The sequence below is a fragment of the Salmo salar genome, chromosome 21 (assembly GCF_965601325.2).
Source record: "Salmo salar chromosome 21, fSalSal1, whole genome shotgun sequence".
Classification (NCBI taxonomy): Eukaryota; Metazoa; Chordata; class Actinopteri; order Salmoniformes; family Salmonidae; genus Salmo; species Salmo salar.
This window is the reverse complement of record NC_138311.1, coordinates 9,987,668-10,005,932: the sequence shown is the minus strand read 5'-3', so window position 1 is coordinate 10,005,932 and position 18,265 is coordinate 9,987,668. Positions and strand designations below refer to the sequence as shown.

Below are 18,265 nucleotides of genomic sequence, written 5' to 3'. Positions count from 1 at the left end.
GGTGGCCTGACTAATAACAGTGCCTTAGTTGGTTTGTTCAGGTTATTATACATGTAACCCTAAATAACCACAAAATTCTAATGACAATAACTACACTCCAACTGCAAGTTAAGGAGTGGGAGAAACCCTTTCCTTGAAGCCCCAAAAGCAAATTTATACCATTGTTTTCCAGTTATTTTATAGGGCAGGGTAATCACATAACTTTCAGTGGGCCTGCATGCGACATGTGACTCCTTACGCTTCACAGGGATCACAAACGCTCTCACGGGATCAAATAAGTGCAGCCTTTGGAAAGGTTTAAATACTTTTTTCCTTCTCTCGGGGTGGTCACTGGTCTATCTCGACTGGATAGGTTAAACCAAGTGTTCATGGACCTGTTAACCCCTAGTCGTTTCAGAGGTGTATTCCAAAGTAGCGTCAGCAAATATTATACATTAACAAAAAAATTATAAAAATAGGAGGAGTGAGCGGTCTTAACGCTAACATCAAATAGATCAAACAACGATAGTCCAAATTTATACAAATAACTAATGAATGAAACACCTCGTCATGCATCTTTTCATCTGTCTAGTCTCAGGTGGTTAATGAAAAAGTGATCCCTGATCATTCTGTAGTTGTCTGAATAGCTGTACAGGGAGTGAATCAAGCAGTTGCTGTCGCTTTGCCCAAAGGATTAAAAATCATTACAAATCTCCAAATGCTGCAAGTCCTTTTGGAAACAAGAGGCAGGCGTTCTTCACGGGGGGGGGGGGTGCGCGAATGAAAGAGACAGGGCACGACAAAGTTTTAATTACACAGCTATTAGATGTTAGTTTTGGGAGCATGCCTGTTAAGCTCAGCTTTGGGATAACAAAAAAACATCATTTGAAGACCGCAACAGGGACTGCGTCATAAAATTGTATTAGCTTTCAACTCCTCTTCCAACGAGCTTTGAGAGTGGGGTGAGGTATTGAGGAATCAAGGCTATTCGTTTTCAGACAGATATTATCATGATCTCCTAACAGGGAGAAGATTTTTGATTACCAAAAAAAATTACATGTGCCTTCCTATGGGGAAATTCAACTTAAAAAGGCCCAGTGCAGTCAAAATTAAGCTTTAAAAAAGTGTTTTAAATCATATTGTACAGCTGACGAAAAGAAACACCGTAAAAGTATAAAAATGTTCATCAGTATTATTTCCTCAGTTGCTGGTTGAAAATACAATCTACACATGATCTAATCAGCAGGTTTGCATGGTGAGAATTTCAGCTTTCCAAGGTGAAATCACCATGTGGTAAATTGGTTGATAGACCAATAACAAAAAGAGGGATCCAGACCCCTCTGCTAATAACACGAGTGCTCTGGAGCAGGTTTTCCATCAAAGATCTCTGTACTTTGCTCGGTTCATCTTTGCCTCGATCCTGACTAGTGTCCCGGTCACTGCCACTGAAAAACATCCCCACAGCATGATGATGCTACCACTATGCTTCACCATAGGGATGGTGCCAGGTTTCCTCCAGACTTGACGCTTGGCATTCTGGCCAAAGACTTCAATATTGGTTTCATTAGACCAGAGAATCTTGTTTCTCATGGTCTGTTGTCCTTTAGGTGTCTTTTGGCAAACTCCAAGCGGGCTGTCATGTGTCTTTTACTGAGGAGTGGCTTCTGTCTGGCCACTAACATAAAAAGGCCTGATTGGTGTAGTGGTGCAGAGATGGTTGTCCTTCTGGAAGGTTCTCCAATTGCCACAGAGGAACTCTGGAGCTCTGTCAGTGACCATCGGGTTCTTGGTCACCTCGATGATCAAGGTCCGTCTCCCCCAATTGCTCAGTTTGGCCGGGCGGCCAGCTCTAGGAAGAGTCTTTGTGGTTCCAAACTTCTACCATTTAAGAATGATGGAGGCCACTCTTCTTGGGGAACTTCAATGCTGAATAAATGTTTTGGTACCCTTCCCCAGATCTGTTTCTCGACACAATCCTGTCTCGGAGCTCTACGGACAATTCCTTCGACCTCATGGCTTGGTTTTTGCTTTGACATGCACTGTCAATTGTGGGACCGTATATAGGAAAGGTGTGTGCCTTTCCAAATCATGTCCAATCATTGAATTCAACACATGTTGACTCCAATCAAGTTGTAGAACAATCAAGGATGATCACTGGAAACAGGATGCACCTGAGCTCAATTTTGAGTCTCATAGCAAAGGATCTGAATACTTATGGAAATACAGTATTTCTATTTTTCAAATGTGCAAAAATGTATAAAAACCTGTTTTTGCTTTGTCATTATGGGGTATTGTGTGTAGATTGATAAGGAACATTTATTAAATGCACTGTAATTGTTGCCAATAAATTATTTGATATAGATATAAATACAGCTGCATTGGGCCCTTAAACGGTCCAAAACATTTAAATGTTATGTCTATTGAACGAACTCCAGAAGTAGGTAAACTGGTAAATAACGTGTGGATTCATAGGGGACAAAATTAATTATTGACATGGCTCTGTTTAAGTGGCTAGGGATGTTACATTGGGATTTGTGTGAAAACATCTTGTTTATGTGAGTCAAGGTTAGTGTCCTCTCTCTGGCTTAATCCCTTTTAATGGCCATCCGGGGAGCTTCAATGGTGTGAGTTTAGCACCACTGACATTCCAAAGGGCATACAAAAAAAAAAAGACCTCTACCCTCCCCTCTGTAGGACTGGAACAACATTGTCTACACACCCTTGTTGCAGCAAACATCCTATAATATGCTGCAGTTGTGGGCCACACCCCTCAGGTTATCCTGAGTTATATTGAAAAATGTTTACCAAAGTTGGTCGCCAACTCCTCTATCCTGCTTTGTGACACACCCTTCAGGTGTTGATGCCCATGAAGCGAATATGCATATGCCACAAAAGGTGGCTAACCTTTGAGCCAGGTAAACTGTCGTACTTAGATAGTCCTTGAAATCTCATAGCTCCCAGTTGGTGAAGATGACATGAATGCATTTTAGTGCTTCTGAAATTGGAACAACTCTTCAACCAATGAGATTTTAGATATGGCTAAGCAAGCTAATGTTGCGGCTGTTAACTTGGTTATGGTGACAATGTGTCAATAATGTATGTGTTTTATTTAAATCTGTTGGTGAAACACAGCTTTTCACTTTAGTGAGATTTTGCCAACCATTATTATCAGAAGATTCTGCATCAGTATTTGTTGTGTCGCTGCTTCATATTCCGCATTCACACCAGTTGCTTGGCCTTTCGAATTAAATAGTGCCAGAGAGGAAGAGGTGAAGCAAGAGCTGACTCCTGTCCAAAATCTGAAAGTGGGGAGTGTTGAATTTGGTCAACATAAAATGTAATTGCTAAATGAGATGAGGCCCATTTGGTCTAATGGAAGTTAAGAAATGCTTTAAAAATCGTTTGTTACAAATGTACTAGTATAGAGTGCATTCGAAAGGTATTCAGACCCCTTCACTTTGTTAGACTTATTCTAAAATGTATTAAATATATTTTCCGCAATCTATTCAAAATACCTCAATAACAAACCAAAAACAGGTAATTGTTTTGGCACATTTAAGGAAAAAAATAAAAGAAATACCTTACTTACAGAAGTATTCAGACCCTTTGCTGTGAGACTCGAAATTGAGCTCCGGTTTCCATTGATCATCTTGGAGATTTTTCTAGTTAAATAAAGGTTCAATAAAAAAATAATCTACAACTTGGAGTCCACCGGTGGTAAATTCAATTTATTGGACAGGATTTGGAAAGGCCCACACCCATCGATATAAGGTCCCACAGTTGACAGTGCATGTCAGAGCAAAAACTAAGCCATGTGGTTGAATGACTTGTACGTTACGCTCCGAGACAAGATTGTGTCGAGGCACAGCTCTGGGGAAGGGTACCAAATTACTGCAGCATTGAAGGTCCCCTAGAACACAGTGGTCTATCATTCTTAAATGGAAAACATTTGGAACCACAAAGACTCTTCCGAGAGCAGGCTGCCCAGCAAAACTGAGCAACCAGGGGAGAAGGACCTTGGTCAGGGAGGTGACCAAGAACCCAATGGTCACCTTGACAGAGCTCCTCTGTGGAGATATGAGAATTTTCCAGAAGGACAACCATCTCTGCAGCACTCCACCAATCAGGCCTTTATGGCAGAGTGGCTAGATGGAAGCCACATGACAGCCCACTTGCAGTTTTCCAAAAGGCACCTACATCTCAGAAAGTTTTAAACTGTCAAGAGGAGTAAGACAGGGTTTTCCACTATGGGTAAATCCCTTTATTATTGCCATCGAAATGTTAGTTGTTAAAAACAGATGTAACAATATTAAGGGATTAGAAATCCAGGGCTTAAAAACAAAAAGTTGTCATTGTACGCTGATGATTCATGTCGTTTTCTTTAAAATCCACAACTAGTATCCCTCCACAGCCTCAGAGGATCTACATACCTTTTCTAACCTCTCTGGATTAAAAGGAAATGACGACATGTGTACTATATTACGTAATGGACCATAAAAAAAATAAAAAAAAAGGTACATTACTGTGTAGTTTACCAATAAAATAGTCTGATGGAGATGTGGACATACAGTCGTGGCCAAAAGTTGACAATGACACAAATATTAATTGCCACAAAGTTTGCTGCTTCAGTGTATTTAGATATTTTTGTCAGATGTTACTATGGAATACTGAAGCATAATTAGAAGCATTTCATAAGTTTTTATTGACAATTACATGAAGTTGATGCAAAGAGTCAATATTTGCAGTGTTGACCCTTCTTTTGCAAGACCTCTGCAATCCGCCCTGGCATGCTGTCAATTAACTTCTGGGCCACATCCTGACTGATGGCAGCCCATTCTTGCATAATCAATGCTTGGAGTTTGTCAGAATTTGTGGGGTTTTGTTTGTCCACCCACCTCTTGAGGATTGACCACAAGTTCTCAATGCGATTAAGGTCTGGGGAGTTTCCTGACACAAAATATCAATGTTCTGTTCCCCGAGCCACTTAGTTATCACTTTTGCCTTATGGCAAGGTGCTCCATCAAGCTGGAAAAGGTATTGTTCGTCACCAAACTGTTCCTGGATGGTTGGGAGAAGTTGCTCTCAGAGGATGTGTTGGTACCATTCTTTATTCATGGCTGTGTTCTTAGGCAAAATTGGGAGTGAGCCCACTCCCTTGGCTGAGAAGCAACCCCACACAGGCATGGTCTCAGGATGCTTTACTGTTGGCATGACACAGGACTGATGGTAGCGCTCACCTTGCCTTCTCCGGACAAGCTTTTTTTCCGGATGCCCCAAACAATCGGAAAGGGGATTTATCAGAGAAAATGTCTTTACCCCAGTCCTCAGCAGTCCAATCCCTGTACATTTGGCAGAATATCAGTCTGTCCCTGATGTTTTTCCTGGAGAGAAGTGCCTTCTTTGCTGCCCTTCTTGACACCAGGCCATCCTCCAAAAGTCTTTGCCTCACTGTGCATGCAGAATGCACGCACACCTACCTGCTGCCATTCCTGAGCAAGCTCTGTACTGGTGGTGCCCCAATCCTGCAGCTGAATCAACTTTAGGAGATGGTCCTGGCGCTTGCTGGACTTTCTTGGGTGCTTTAAAGCCTTCTTCACAACAATTGAACCGCTCTCCTTGAAGTTCTTGATGATCCGATAAATGGTTGATTTAGGTGCAATCTTATCCTTCCCTGTGAAGCCCTTCCTTGTGCAAAGCAATGATGACGGCACGTGTTTCCTTGCAGGTAACCATGGTTAACAGAGGAAGAACAATGATTCCAAGCACCACCCTCCTTTTGAAGCTTCCCGTCTGTTATTCAAACTCAATCAGCATGATCTCCAGTCTTGTCCTCGTCAACACTAACAACCGGGGTTAACGAGAGAAATACTGACATGATGTCAGCTGGTCCTTTTGTGGCAGGGATGAAATGCAGTGCAAATGTTTTTGGGGGATTCAGTTCATTTGCATGGCAAAGAGGGACTTTGCAATTAATTGCAATTTATCTGATCACTTCATAACATTCTGGAGTATATGCAAATTGCCATCATACAAACTGAGGCAGCAGACTTTGACAATTAATATTTGTGTAATTCTCTAAACTTTTGGCCACGACTGTACATATCCCAAAGGAAAGACATTTAAATCGAAAGTTAGCAAAAACAGATAAGATCTTGCTACCATGGAAAGGAAAATACATGTCTGTTGGTGGAAAAATCACCCTGATCAACTCTAGTCATATCACAGTTTACCTTTTTGCTTATGTCTATGGTTTTCACTTACGGTTGACCGTTTAAATTTTTATTATATGAGCAAAAAAATAAATGTTATTTGGAACGGCAAGCCAGACAAAATGAAAATGGCCCATTAATATAATGAATAGGAATTCTGAGGGCAGAAATGATTCAATATTAACCTGTTAGGGCTAGGGGGCAGTATTGACACGGCTGGATAAAAAACGTACCCGATTTAATCTGGTTACTACTCCTGCCTAGTAACTAGAATATGCATATAATTATTGGCTTTGGATAGAAAACACTCCAAAGTTTCTAAAACTGTTTGAATGGTGTCTGTGAGTATAACAGAACTCAAATGGCAGGTCAAAACCTGAGAAGATTCTGTACAAGAAGTACCCTGTCTGACCATTTCTTGGCCTTCTTTGCCATCTCTATCCATTACAAAGGATCTCTGCTGTTACGTGACACTTCCTACGGCTGCCATAGGCTCTCAGAAGGCGGCAAAAAGCTGAATCGTGGCTTTGCAGGCTCTGGCTGAAAAAAAGTAGCGCGTTTGGGTAGTGGCTGGTTACAGTACTGTGAGACTCAGGCGCGTGCCCGCGTCGACCGAATGCTTTGTTTTCTTTCCTCTGTTTACCTAAACGGAGATTCCCGGTCGGAATATTATCGCTTATTTACGAGAAAAATGGCATAAAAATTGATTTTAAACAGCGGTTGACATGCTTCGAAGTACGGTAATGGAATATTTAGAATTTTTTTGTCACGAATTGCGCCATGCTCGTAACCCTGATTTACCATTTCGGATAGTGTCTGGAACGCACGAACAAAACGCCGCTATTTGGATATAACGATGGATTATTTTGGACCAAACCAACATTTGTTATTGAAGTAGCAGTCCTGGGAGTGCATTCTGACGAAGACAACAAAGGTAATCAAACTTTTGTAATAGTAAATCTGATTTTGGTCAGGGCTAAACTTGGTGGGTGTCTAAATGGCTAGCCGTGATGGCTGGGCTATCTACTGAGAATATTGCAAAATGTGCTTTCACCGAAAAGCTATTTTAAAATCGGACACCTCGATTGCACAAAGGAGTTCTGTAGGTATAATTCTTAAAATAATTGTTCTGCTTTTTGTGAACGTTTATCGTGAGTAATTTAGTAAATTGTTAGCAAATTCCCTGGAAGTTTGTGGGGGGTATGCTGTTCTGAACGTCACATGCTAATGTAAAAAGCTGTTTTTTGATATAAATATGAACTTGATTGAACAAAACATGCATGTATTGTATAACATAATGTCCTAGGGTTGTCATCTGATGAAGATCATCAAAGGTTAGTGCTGCATTTAGCTGTCTTCTGGGTTTTTGTGACATTATATGCTAGCTTGAAAAATGGGTGTCTGATTATTTCTGGCTGGGTACTCTGCTGACATAATCTAATGTTTTGCTTTCGTTGTAAAGCCTTTTTGAAATCGGACAGTGTGGTTAGATTAACGAGAGTCTTGTCTTTAAAATGCTGTAAAATAGTCATATGTTTGAGAAATTGAACTAATAGCATTTCTAAAGGTATTTGAAAATCGCGCCACGGGATTCAACTGGCTGTTGCGTAGGTGGGACGAATTCGTCCCGCCTAGCCCAGAGAGGTTAAAACATTAGACCTCTCACTAAAAAGGTGTCAGTCATACTTAATGAGGACCCCTTCCCGCTCTGATCCCGGTACCGGGATTTATTGACAAGATACCATGGCAGGAAATTCAAAACTGCAAGAATCTAATAATTTCAGTTTCTCAAACAATCAACTATTTTTCACCATTTGAAAGATAAACATCTAAATCAAACCACATTGTCCGATTTCAAAGAGGCTTTACGGCGAAAGCATAAAGTTAGGAGAGTACATTGAAAATAGCTGTGTGTAATGTTTTGTCAATTCAAAGACAGGCGTCACCAAAAGCAGAAAACTAGCTAAAATTATGCACTAACCTTTGACAATCTTCATCAGATGACACTCCTAGGACATTATGTTGTACAATACATGCATTTTTTGTTCCATCAAGTTCATATTTATATCCAAAAACAGCATTTTACAGTGGCGGTGAAATTCAGATTTTTCCTCCCCCCCTCAAATGCTTCCGGTGAAGCAGCGTTACAATTTACAAAATTACTATTTGAAAACATTGGTAAATGATAATATTGTCATTCAAAGAATTATAGATTAACATCTCGTAAATGCTACCGCATTGCCAGATTTCAAAATAACTTAACTGGGAAATCACAATTTGCAATAAACGGGGTGCTATGCTAAGAACAATAGGCTAGGATATACAGGTTAGCACCATCTAATATCAATAATACTATTGTAAATAATCCCTTACCTTTGATTGATTATCTTCATCAGAAGGCACTTCCAGAAATCCCAGGTCCACAACAAATGTGGTTTCTTTCGACAAAGTTCATAATTTATGTCCAAATAACTCCAAGTTGTTCCAGGTTGTTAGCGCGTTCAGTAGGCTCCTCAAAATGTAGGGCGGGGGGGGGGGGGGGGGGGGGGAAGTCACGCCGAAAAGTAAAAAAAAAAATCTATTTACGTTCGTTCAAATATGTCAAACGTTGTTTAGCATCAATCTTTAGGGCCATTTTTAACGTGAAACATCAGTAATATTTCAACCCGACCTCTCCTGTGTTTTGAAAAATTTCTCGCTTCACATGAACGCGCAGGTGCGCGCAATAATGAAGTAACGACATCCCAGGGACGTCAAATTCTCTTCCTTGTCATCCGGTCTCTGTTCATCATAGACGCTTCAAACAACTTTATAAAGATCGTTGACATCTAGTGGAAGCCGTAGGAAGTGCAAAATGAATCCTTTGTCACTGTGTGATCTATTAGCAATGACTCAAATAGTACAGCCACAAAATTCTCATTTCCTGCTTGTATTTTTCTCAGGTTTTTGCCTGCCATATGAGTTTTGTTATACTTACAGACACCATTCAAACAGTTTTAGAAAATTCAGTGTTTTCTATCCAAATCTGTTAATAATATGCATATCCTAGCTTCTGAGTTGGTGTAGGAGGCAGTTAAAAATGGGCACATATTGTTTTCAAAATTCTCAATACTGCCCCCTAGCCCCAACAGGTTAAATCCAACCTGGTTTGCCAGCAAATTAGTAATAATGTTGTCTCGCCCCATGTTCAAGAATTGCCATTTTCCCTTTATTCAGATCACAACCGCTCACTTTTGGTTATCTGAAATCAAAATCTCCAATATATATATATATATATATATATTTATATATATATATATATATATATTTAAATATATAAATAAAATATAAATAAATATATATATAAATAAATATATATAAAATATATATAAATATATATATATATAAAATCTAATATATATAAAATATAAATAAATATAATATATATAAATAAATAAAATATATATAAATATATAAAATATATATAAATATATAAAATATATATAAATAAAAATATATATAAAAATATAAAATATATATAAATAAAAATATATATAAAAATATTAACTGGCATTGAAAAAGTTCATCCATTCTTCTCTAGCTAATTAAAAATATCTCCTTATCTTCTGAATCATGCTTGCACGTCAGTACTGTAGCCGTGCTCCAAAGGGGGGAGGGGCAGTTAGCCTAAACACACAAAGATGTTCAGCTTGCAGGCAGACACTGGAATATGTTTGAGTGACAAAGTGAGGGCTTTGAATACGCCCTTTTGTGTTTTTTTTTTGTGTGGGACGATTAAAAACGTCCCATTGGCGCTACATGAAATGGTCACTTTTGCAGACACCTCAAATATTGCCACCCCTCCCACATCAGCATAAGCGAGAGGATATTAGACAGGTAAATAGCCGAACCTGGCGTAGGGCTGCCAGCGAGCAAGTTTTTACATGGCGAAATTGCAAACTAAAGTGCGTTTGACACTTGCGCCTCCTTAGCGCAAGTCGAAAATAGAGCCTACTATGTAAATGGGACATACGAAATGTACAGGCATACTAATTTGACATACTAGATAGTATGATGAGTATTGGGATGCAGCCTATTTGATTTGTTGTAATTTGTTTTATTCTGTACGTCAGCTGATTAATTTGTGAATAAACAATTATTTAAATGACCCACCTTAGTTTTTCAATTAGTGTGGGTTTAGTGCCAAGTAACTGACCCTTATCACACATGACAATACTTCAACAACTTTGTTCACATCTTGATTGTCAACTTCATACTCTTGCAACATGGCTATTGTTTTGAAATGTATCCTCTTGCCACAGAGGAAGTTGCTACCGTTGAGTAATATCTTATTTGTCACATCCAGCAAAACTCCCTATAATCCTGAGGCAACTGTAAATCAAACAGACAGAACATCACTGGCGGGTCCTTCACACTCGCATAACTCATACTCTCTTTCCCCCCTCTAATTACCCCTATCAGGAACAGCCGGGTGGAAATATGGGGAAAGAGGGAAAAGAGAACTGGTCCTCACTCAAATTATGATTCTCCTTCGAGCCGTGGCCCAGAAAGAAAGACTGTCCTAATTGGCAGCGTGAGAAAAAAAGGATGACAAAACATACAGGACATTTTCTGAGCACACAAGTGGAAGTTTACGGGGGGGGGTAAACGAGAGGTAGGTTCTCTCCAAGGGCGGGATGCCCTACTGGTGTCTCTCGCTGCACCATGGGAGAGGCTCCAGTCCTTCACCAATGAGGAGTCATCCGTGCCCTCTTTCCTTTTTCAGTGTCATCTTAATGATCTTCACCATTTTTATAGTGGTCTTCAGCCCCAAAGCACAAATGTTGCATCAGGACTCTGGAGTTTGTGTGTTAATGAAAGATTTACAGTACCTTCAGAAAGTATTTAAACCCCTTGACTTGTTACACATTTTGTTGTGTTACAGCCTGAATTTAAATACCCCATAATGTAAAAGTGAAATTATGTTTTTCAAAATGTTTACAAATTAATAAAAAGCTGAAATGTCTTGAGTCAATAAGTATTCAACCCCTTTGTCACCGCAAGCCTAAATAAGTTTAGGAGTAAAATGTCCTTAAAGAGTCACATAATACATTTCATGGGCTCATTCTGTGGCCTATAGTGTTTAACATGATTTTTGAATGACGAAACCCCATCTATGTACCCCATGCATATAGAACTCTGTAAGGTCCCTCAGTAGAGCAGTGAACACAGATCAAATCACAAAGACCAGGGAGGTTTTCCCATGCCTTGCAAAGAAGGGCACCTATTGGTAGACGGGTAAAAATAAAAAAGCAGACATTGAATAACCCTTTGAGCATGGTGAACTTATTACACTTTGGATGGTGTATCAATACACCCAGTCACTACAAAGATACAGGCATAGACAGAACAATGAGCCAGATATTTCACCGGATGTACAGTGAGGGAAAAAAGTATTTGATCCCCTGCTGATTTTGTACGTTTGCCCACTGACAAAGAAATGATCAGTCTATAATTTTAATAGTAGACTTATTTGAACAGTGAGAGACAGAACAACAACAAAAAATCCGGAAAAACGCATGTCAAAAATGTTAATTGATTTGCATTTTAATGAGGGATATAAGTATTTGACCCCCTCTCAATCAGAAAGATTTCTGGCTCCCAGGTGTCTTTTATACAGGTAACGAGCTGAGATTAGGAACACACTCTTAAAGGGAGTGCTCCTAATCTCAGCTTGTTACCTGTATAAAAGACACCTGTCCACAGAAGCAGTCAGATTCCAAACTCTCCACCATGGCCAAGACCAAAGAGCTCTCCAAGGATGTCAGGGACAAGATTGTAGACCTACACAAGGCTGGAATGGGCTACAAGACCATCGCCAAGCAGCTTGGTGAGAAGGTGACAACATTTGGTGCGATTATTCGCAAATGGAAGAAACACAAAAGAACTGTCAATATCCCTCGGCCTGAGGCTCCATGCAAGATCTCACCTGGTGGGGTTGCAATGATCATGAGAACGGTGAGGAATCAGCCCAGAACTACACGGGAGGATCTTGTCAATGATCTCAAGGCAGCTGGGACCATAGTCACCAAGAAAACAATTGGTAACACACTACGCCATGAAGGACTGAAATCCTGCAGCGCCTGCAAGGTCCCCCTGCTCAAGAATACATATACATGCCCGTCTAAAGTTTGCCAATGAACATCTGAATGATTCAGAGGACAACTGGTGAAAGTGTTGTGGTCAGATGAGACAAAAATGGAGCTCTTTGGCATCAACTCAACTCGCCGTGTTTGGAGGAGGTGGAATGCTGCCTATGACCCAAGAACACCATCTCCACCGTAAAACATGGAGGTGGAAACATTATGCTTTGGGGGTGTTTTTCTGCTAAGGGGACAGGACAACTTCACCGCATCATTTGACGGGGCCATGTACTGTCAAATCTTGGGTGAGAACCTCCTTCCCTCAGCCAGGGCATTGAAAATGGGTCGTGGATGGGTATTCCAGCATGACAATGACCCAAAACACACGGCAACAAAGGAGTGGCTCAAGAAGAAGCACATTAAGGTCCGGGAGTGGCCTAGCCAGTCTCCAGACCTTAATCCCATAGAAAATCTGTGGAGGGAGCTGAAGGTTTGAGTTGCCAAACGTCAGCCTCGAAACCTTAATGACTTGGAGAAGATCTGCAAAGAGGAGTGGGACAAAATCCCTCCTGAGATGTGTGCAAACCTGGTGGCCAACTACAAGAAACATCTGACCTCTGTGATTGCCAACAAGGGTTTTGCCACCAAGTACTAAGTCATGTTTTGCAGAGGGGTCAAATACTTATTTCCCTCATTAATATGCAAATCATTTTATAACATTTTTGACATGCGTTTTTCTGGAATGTTTTGTTGTTATTCTGTCTCTCACTGTTCAAATAAACCTACCATTAAAATTATAGACTGATCATTTCTTTGTCAGTGGGCAAATGTACAAAATCAGCAGGGGATCAAATACTTTTTCCCCCTCACTGTATAAACGAGAAGCATACGGTTGGCGTTTCCACTCACTACCAAATATGGTGATGAGAGGAAGCCCAGCGACCGGCAGTGGGAGAAGATGGATTTTGACCAACATTCTGCTAACTTTGTCATCGATGAAAGATTTGATCTTTACAAAACATGTATCCTGTTTGCAACAAGGCACTAAAGTAATACTGGGGGGGGGAAAAAAGAAATGGATCTAAGGATAGGCAAAATCCTAGAGGAAAACCTGGTTCAGTGTGCTTTACAACAAACACTGGGGGATGAATTCACATTTCAGAAGGACAATAACCTAAAGCAAGACCAAATCTACAATGGAGTTGCTTACCAAAAAGACAGTGAATGTTCCTGAGTGGCATAGTTAGTTTTGACTTAAATTTACTTGATAATCTATGGTAAGACCTGAAAGCGGTTGTCTAGCAATGATCAATTTGACAGAGCTTGAAGATTTGTTTTAAATAATAAAAATGGGCAAATGTTGCACAATCCAGGTGTGGAAAGTTTTAAAGAACTACCCAGAAAGACTCAAAGCTCTATTCACTGCCAAAGGTGCTTCGACAAAGTGAACACTTATGCAATGATATATTTCTGTAATATATCTGTTTCATTTTGTTTCATTTTTGGTAAACGTACATGTTTCATTCTGTTTCATTTTCTGTAAACGTACTAAAATGTGTCATGATCATTTTTGTCATTATTGGGTTTGTGTGTAGATGGGTGATGGGTAGATGGGTAATTCAGGCTGTAATAACCAAATGTGGAATAAGTCAAGGAGTATGAATACTTTGAAGGCACTATGTAGCCAGATGAGAGCTTACTTTCATTCCAGTAAAACACACATTTTCAACAGTGCATAGACAACAATAACCTAGCAAACTACATACTGTAGGTTGTCACTCAACAAACAAAACCTAATATCACACAAACCATTTTTGCATTTGAATGATGAAGGTGCCGCGCAGATGTGCAAGAACAGGCCATCTACCTCTCGCTGGCCAGCGCTCAAAGCTGGGCACAGTGTGCAGTTTGATTACAGTATGCTACTGATATTGCCTGCAAAATGACTTGTAGATCAATGACTGTCAACACAGTTACATGCTTAGTTGTGACATGCTAAGTTGTCACAAAATATGAGGTATTTTCTGAATGTATAAACCATGTAATATGAGCAACAACAAAAAAATGGAACACCCTTTGCACTTCAGTATGGTGGTTTGACAGCCTTCTCCAATCCCTCATGAAACAATTTGGAACATTGCTGTTTAAAGAGCATTGGCCTTGCTGATTTTAATAATAGTTTGGCTATACTTACACTCTGAAATGTTTGAATATTAAAAGAAAAACATTTTGAAAATAGAGCTACTGTGATATGACCAATGGAGACCATGTGATATGATTAAGCGAGTTGGAAGATAATTCTTCACATTGTTTCAAATGAAAGGTTCGACAGGATGTATTCTCTGCTTGGCAGTTTTGCTAAATGTTGTTGTCCAAGGCCTTTTCCATTTAGATGCATTGTCATGGGTAAGAACACTTTAGTAGTAGTACTTGGCAGCTAAAAGCTAAATTGCAGTACTGAGAGTGCCATTGCATCATACCCCATCATCAGCCCCAAGTAGTATCAATTCACCACACCAATAAACGGGCAAAAGCATAAGTAAGATCAACCTTTGTGCAGCCCTTATGTTTTGGCAAAGTTCTGCAAAGCCTTGGGAAATGCTGATGGCAAATAACTTTAACGCCAAAGTTTATGGCACTGTCACAAACCTATTGCCATGTTTCTGAGTATGTGTTCTCACTCGACACAGAAGAGCCTTCAAGCTCACTATGTGCTACCTAAGAAGCAGGGTTGTATTTGCTGAAAAAAAATACTGTAGTTTGCAGTGCTCATTTTGTTTGCGTGCAACAGAAGCTAAGTGTGTACAGAAGGGTGTGACTGACACATCTATTGTGCAAATAGGCCCTAATACTGCCACCCATGTGTGAGTGGCACCATTCAAAACAGATTCAAAGCCATACGTCCACAGAACAATCCAATAACATTGTGTAGGCTTTTGGACACGAGTACCGCAATTGTCACATTATTGACATAAAAGTCACAATGGGCACATTGTTAGTGGATGAGGTAAGATCCTTATGAGGGCTACATAACTGCATTACTGTCACCGAGTGAAATCACAGGGCCTTACCGGAGTTGGCTGGCTCCAGGGCGGCCTGCCCCACGTCCACCTGGTGATAGTGGTGGATGCAGACGCGGCTGTCAATCTGGTAGAGCAGGGCCGGGCACAGGTAGGTGAACTGGCTGGGCGAGATGTGGGAGTCTGGACTCAGGCCATAGTAGTTGAGGAGCTGGGTCAGATTCAGACACTGGAGATGGAGGAAGGAAGAGATGGGGGACAGGGGAGAAAAGGTTCATCACAAACAGTACCATGTCATTACACATCCTTTATTACTCAGTTTATGCAAATCCGTTTAATAATAAAAAATAAATAAATAAATAAAGATTTGGTGTATTCATCATACATCAAATAAATAAGCCCCACCTCCTCATGCTGGTGAACCACGTCCTCTTGATGCCTGGGCAGGGCTGGCACCGGGAACGTGGGGCTCACATGGGGCCCACCTGCCGCCCTCTTCCCCCTAGGCGCAGAACTAAGACTGTGACCATGCACGTGGTCATGTTCCTGACTGTGGTTATGGTGGTCTTGGTTTCGGGCCCACTGGCCTTTGGGTTTCCTTGGCCTCTTGGGCTTGGATTCTGGAGGTAGAGTAAGTGGGGCAGAGGGCTTGGCAATGGGGACCTCTGAAGCCTCGGCCCCTGGTTGCTGCTCCTGGCGGGCCTGTGCCGGGGCTGTGGATGGCTGCTCTTGATGTGCTTGAGAACTGTCTGTGTTGTTTTGTAAGTGATGGGGGTGTGTGTGGGGTTTGAGGTCATGATCATGATGAGGCCGAGTCTTGTTGCTGTAGTCTTCATGGTTGAGCTGTTGGCTCTCTTTGCGTTTGTGCTCTTTGTCTTGTTCGTAGTCATGATTGTGTTTATGATCATGAGTGTGGTCACTGTCTTTTACTGGGCTGTGGTCATGGTCATATTTGTGGTCGTGATCCTCCAATGGACCAGCATCTACAGTGGGACTGGCACCGGTCGCCAGTTTGTTGCAGGGGGAGTGAGTTGGCCCTGGATCTGTGTGTGGGTGGTAGTGTGTGTGGGGCCTCCCCCGTGTATGCTGGTGTCTGTGCCCATGGCCATGCCCTGGCTCTTCGTGGGTAGGCGAGTGTGAGTGGAGCCCTTCCTGGACCTCCAGCAGGTCCAGGTGGGCAACGTGATCGTGGCCCAGCTCCTCATGCTCCAAGCCTACCACCTTCACCTCCCCCAGACCCAGGCTGAGCAGCAGGCTCTGGAAGCCACGGAAGTCCAGCTGGCCGCGCTGGCCGTAGCGCCGGAACAGTTGGTGGATGTAGAAGCGCTGCTCCAGCTCTAGCACCTCGCCGGGACTCCCCTTGTTCTGCGCATCTATTTCCCCGCCAGACCCTCCGCCCACGTAAGGAGCCTGGGAGATCTGCAGGTCGCTGTGGGCGTGTTCGTGACCATCATGTTCGCCAGCACCGCTATGGTCACCTTGGTGATGGCCGTGGTGATGGTGCTGGCTGTCGCCGTGGCAGTGGCTGCACTGGTGGAACAGGAAGGTGAGCACACATAGGAAGCAGAACTTGGTGTGAGCATGGACCCGCATCGTCTCCCCGCTATGACACACCTAAAATGGGTAAAGAGAACACGAACACACACACACACACACACACGTAAGAAACTTTGTTATAAGCCTAGAAATTGATGAAGTAGCTACTCAACTGATCTCATAATAACCAATCTGATTTAAAATAAAGACTGGACAAATAGGCTTTCATCCAATTGCAGCCTGAGCACAATAAGCTCCCCAAAGAGCTAGCCGGAGAAAGTGTGAGAAATTTGTTTTTTTCCTTCATGTTTTTTCGCCAGAGGCAGACATAGCATTCCAGTCAAATGATCTTCATAAGATCTCCAAAGAGGCCTGGGGGTAAGGGGGATGCTAGGGAGTTGTATAGGAATAGCTAACTGCAAAGACCAGAGTTACCCTCTTTCTAAGGCAATGGGGATTGTTAGCAAGGGTACCCTTGCTTTGATGCTAGAGACACAGACAGTGCTGGGGACAGACCCCAGACACAAAAACTGAAGAAACCAAATTACAGCGAGCATTGAAACCCGTAGACCAGCAACCATATTGAAGACACAGATTGAAAGTATACAACACTACCAAATTACATTTTCAAAACATTGGTAGTGGGCTGTGTCCTATGTAATTTATACAGAATTCATCTAATTACACTTTTTAAAGTACCAGTCAAAAGTTTGGACACCTACTCATTCAAGGGTTTCTTTATTTTTAACACTGTAGAATAAGTGAAGACATCAAAACTATGAAATAACACATATGGAATCATGCAGAACCAAAAAAAAAAAAAGGTGTTAAACAAATCAAAATATATATTTTAGATTTTTCAAAGTAGCCACCCTTTGCCTTGATGACAGCTTTACACAATCTTGGGATTTTTTCATCCTGCTTCCCCTTGAATGCTTTTCCAACAGTCTTGAAGGAGTTCCCACATATGCTGAGCACTTGTTGGCTGCTTTTCCTTCACTCTGCGTTCCAACTCATCCCAAACCATCTCAAATTGGGTTGAGGTCAGGTGATTGTGGAGGCCAGGTCATCTGATGCAGCACTCCATTGCTCTCCTTCTTGGTCAAATAGCCCTTTCACAGCCTGGAGGTGTGTTGGGTCAATGTCCTGTTGAAAAACTAATTAATTATAGTCCCACTAAGCACACACCAGATGGGATGGCGTATCGATGCAGAATTGTGTGGTAGTAATGCTAGTTAAGGGTGCCCTGAATTCTAAAATAAATCACGGACAGTGTCACCAGCAAAGCACCCCCAGACCATCACACTTCGTCCTACATGTTTCATGGTGGAACCTACTCTGCGTCTCAAAGACACGGCGGACGGAACCAAAAATCAAAATTTAGGACTCATCAGCCCAA

General features: G+C 41.5%; 1 protein-coding gene across 3 annotated transcripts in view; it reads right to left on the bottom strand.

Moving 5' to 3' along the window:
• slc39a10 (solute carrier family 39 member 10) overlaps positions 1-18,265 on the bottom strand; it is a 74,903-nt gene that overhangs the window by 32,788 nt on the left and 23,850 nt on the right. For all 3 annotated transcript variants that reach the window (XM_014163912.3, XM_014163913.3, XM_014163914.3), the window contains 2 exons: positions 15,736-16,944; positions 15,382-15,559 (listed from right to left, as the gene is read on the bottom strand). In XM_014163912.3, coding sequence (XP_014019387.2) covers positions 15,382-15,559; positions 15,736-16,944 — 1,387 coding nt within the window. The remainder of the gene's footprint in view (positions 1-15,381; positions 15,560-15,735; positions 16,945-18,265) is intronic.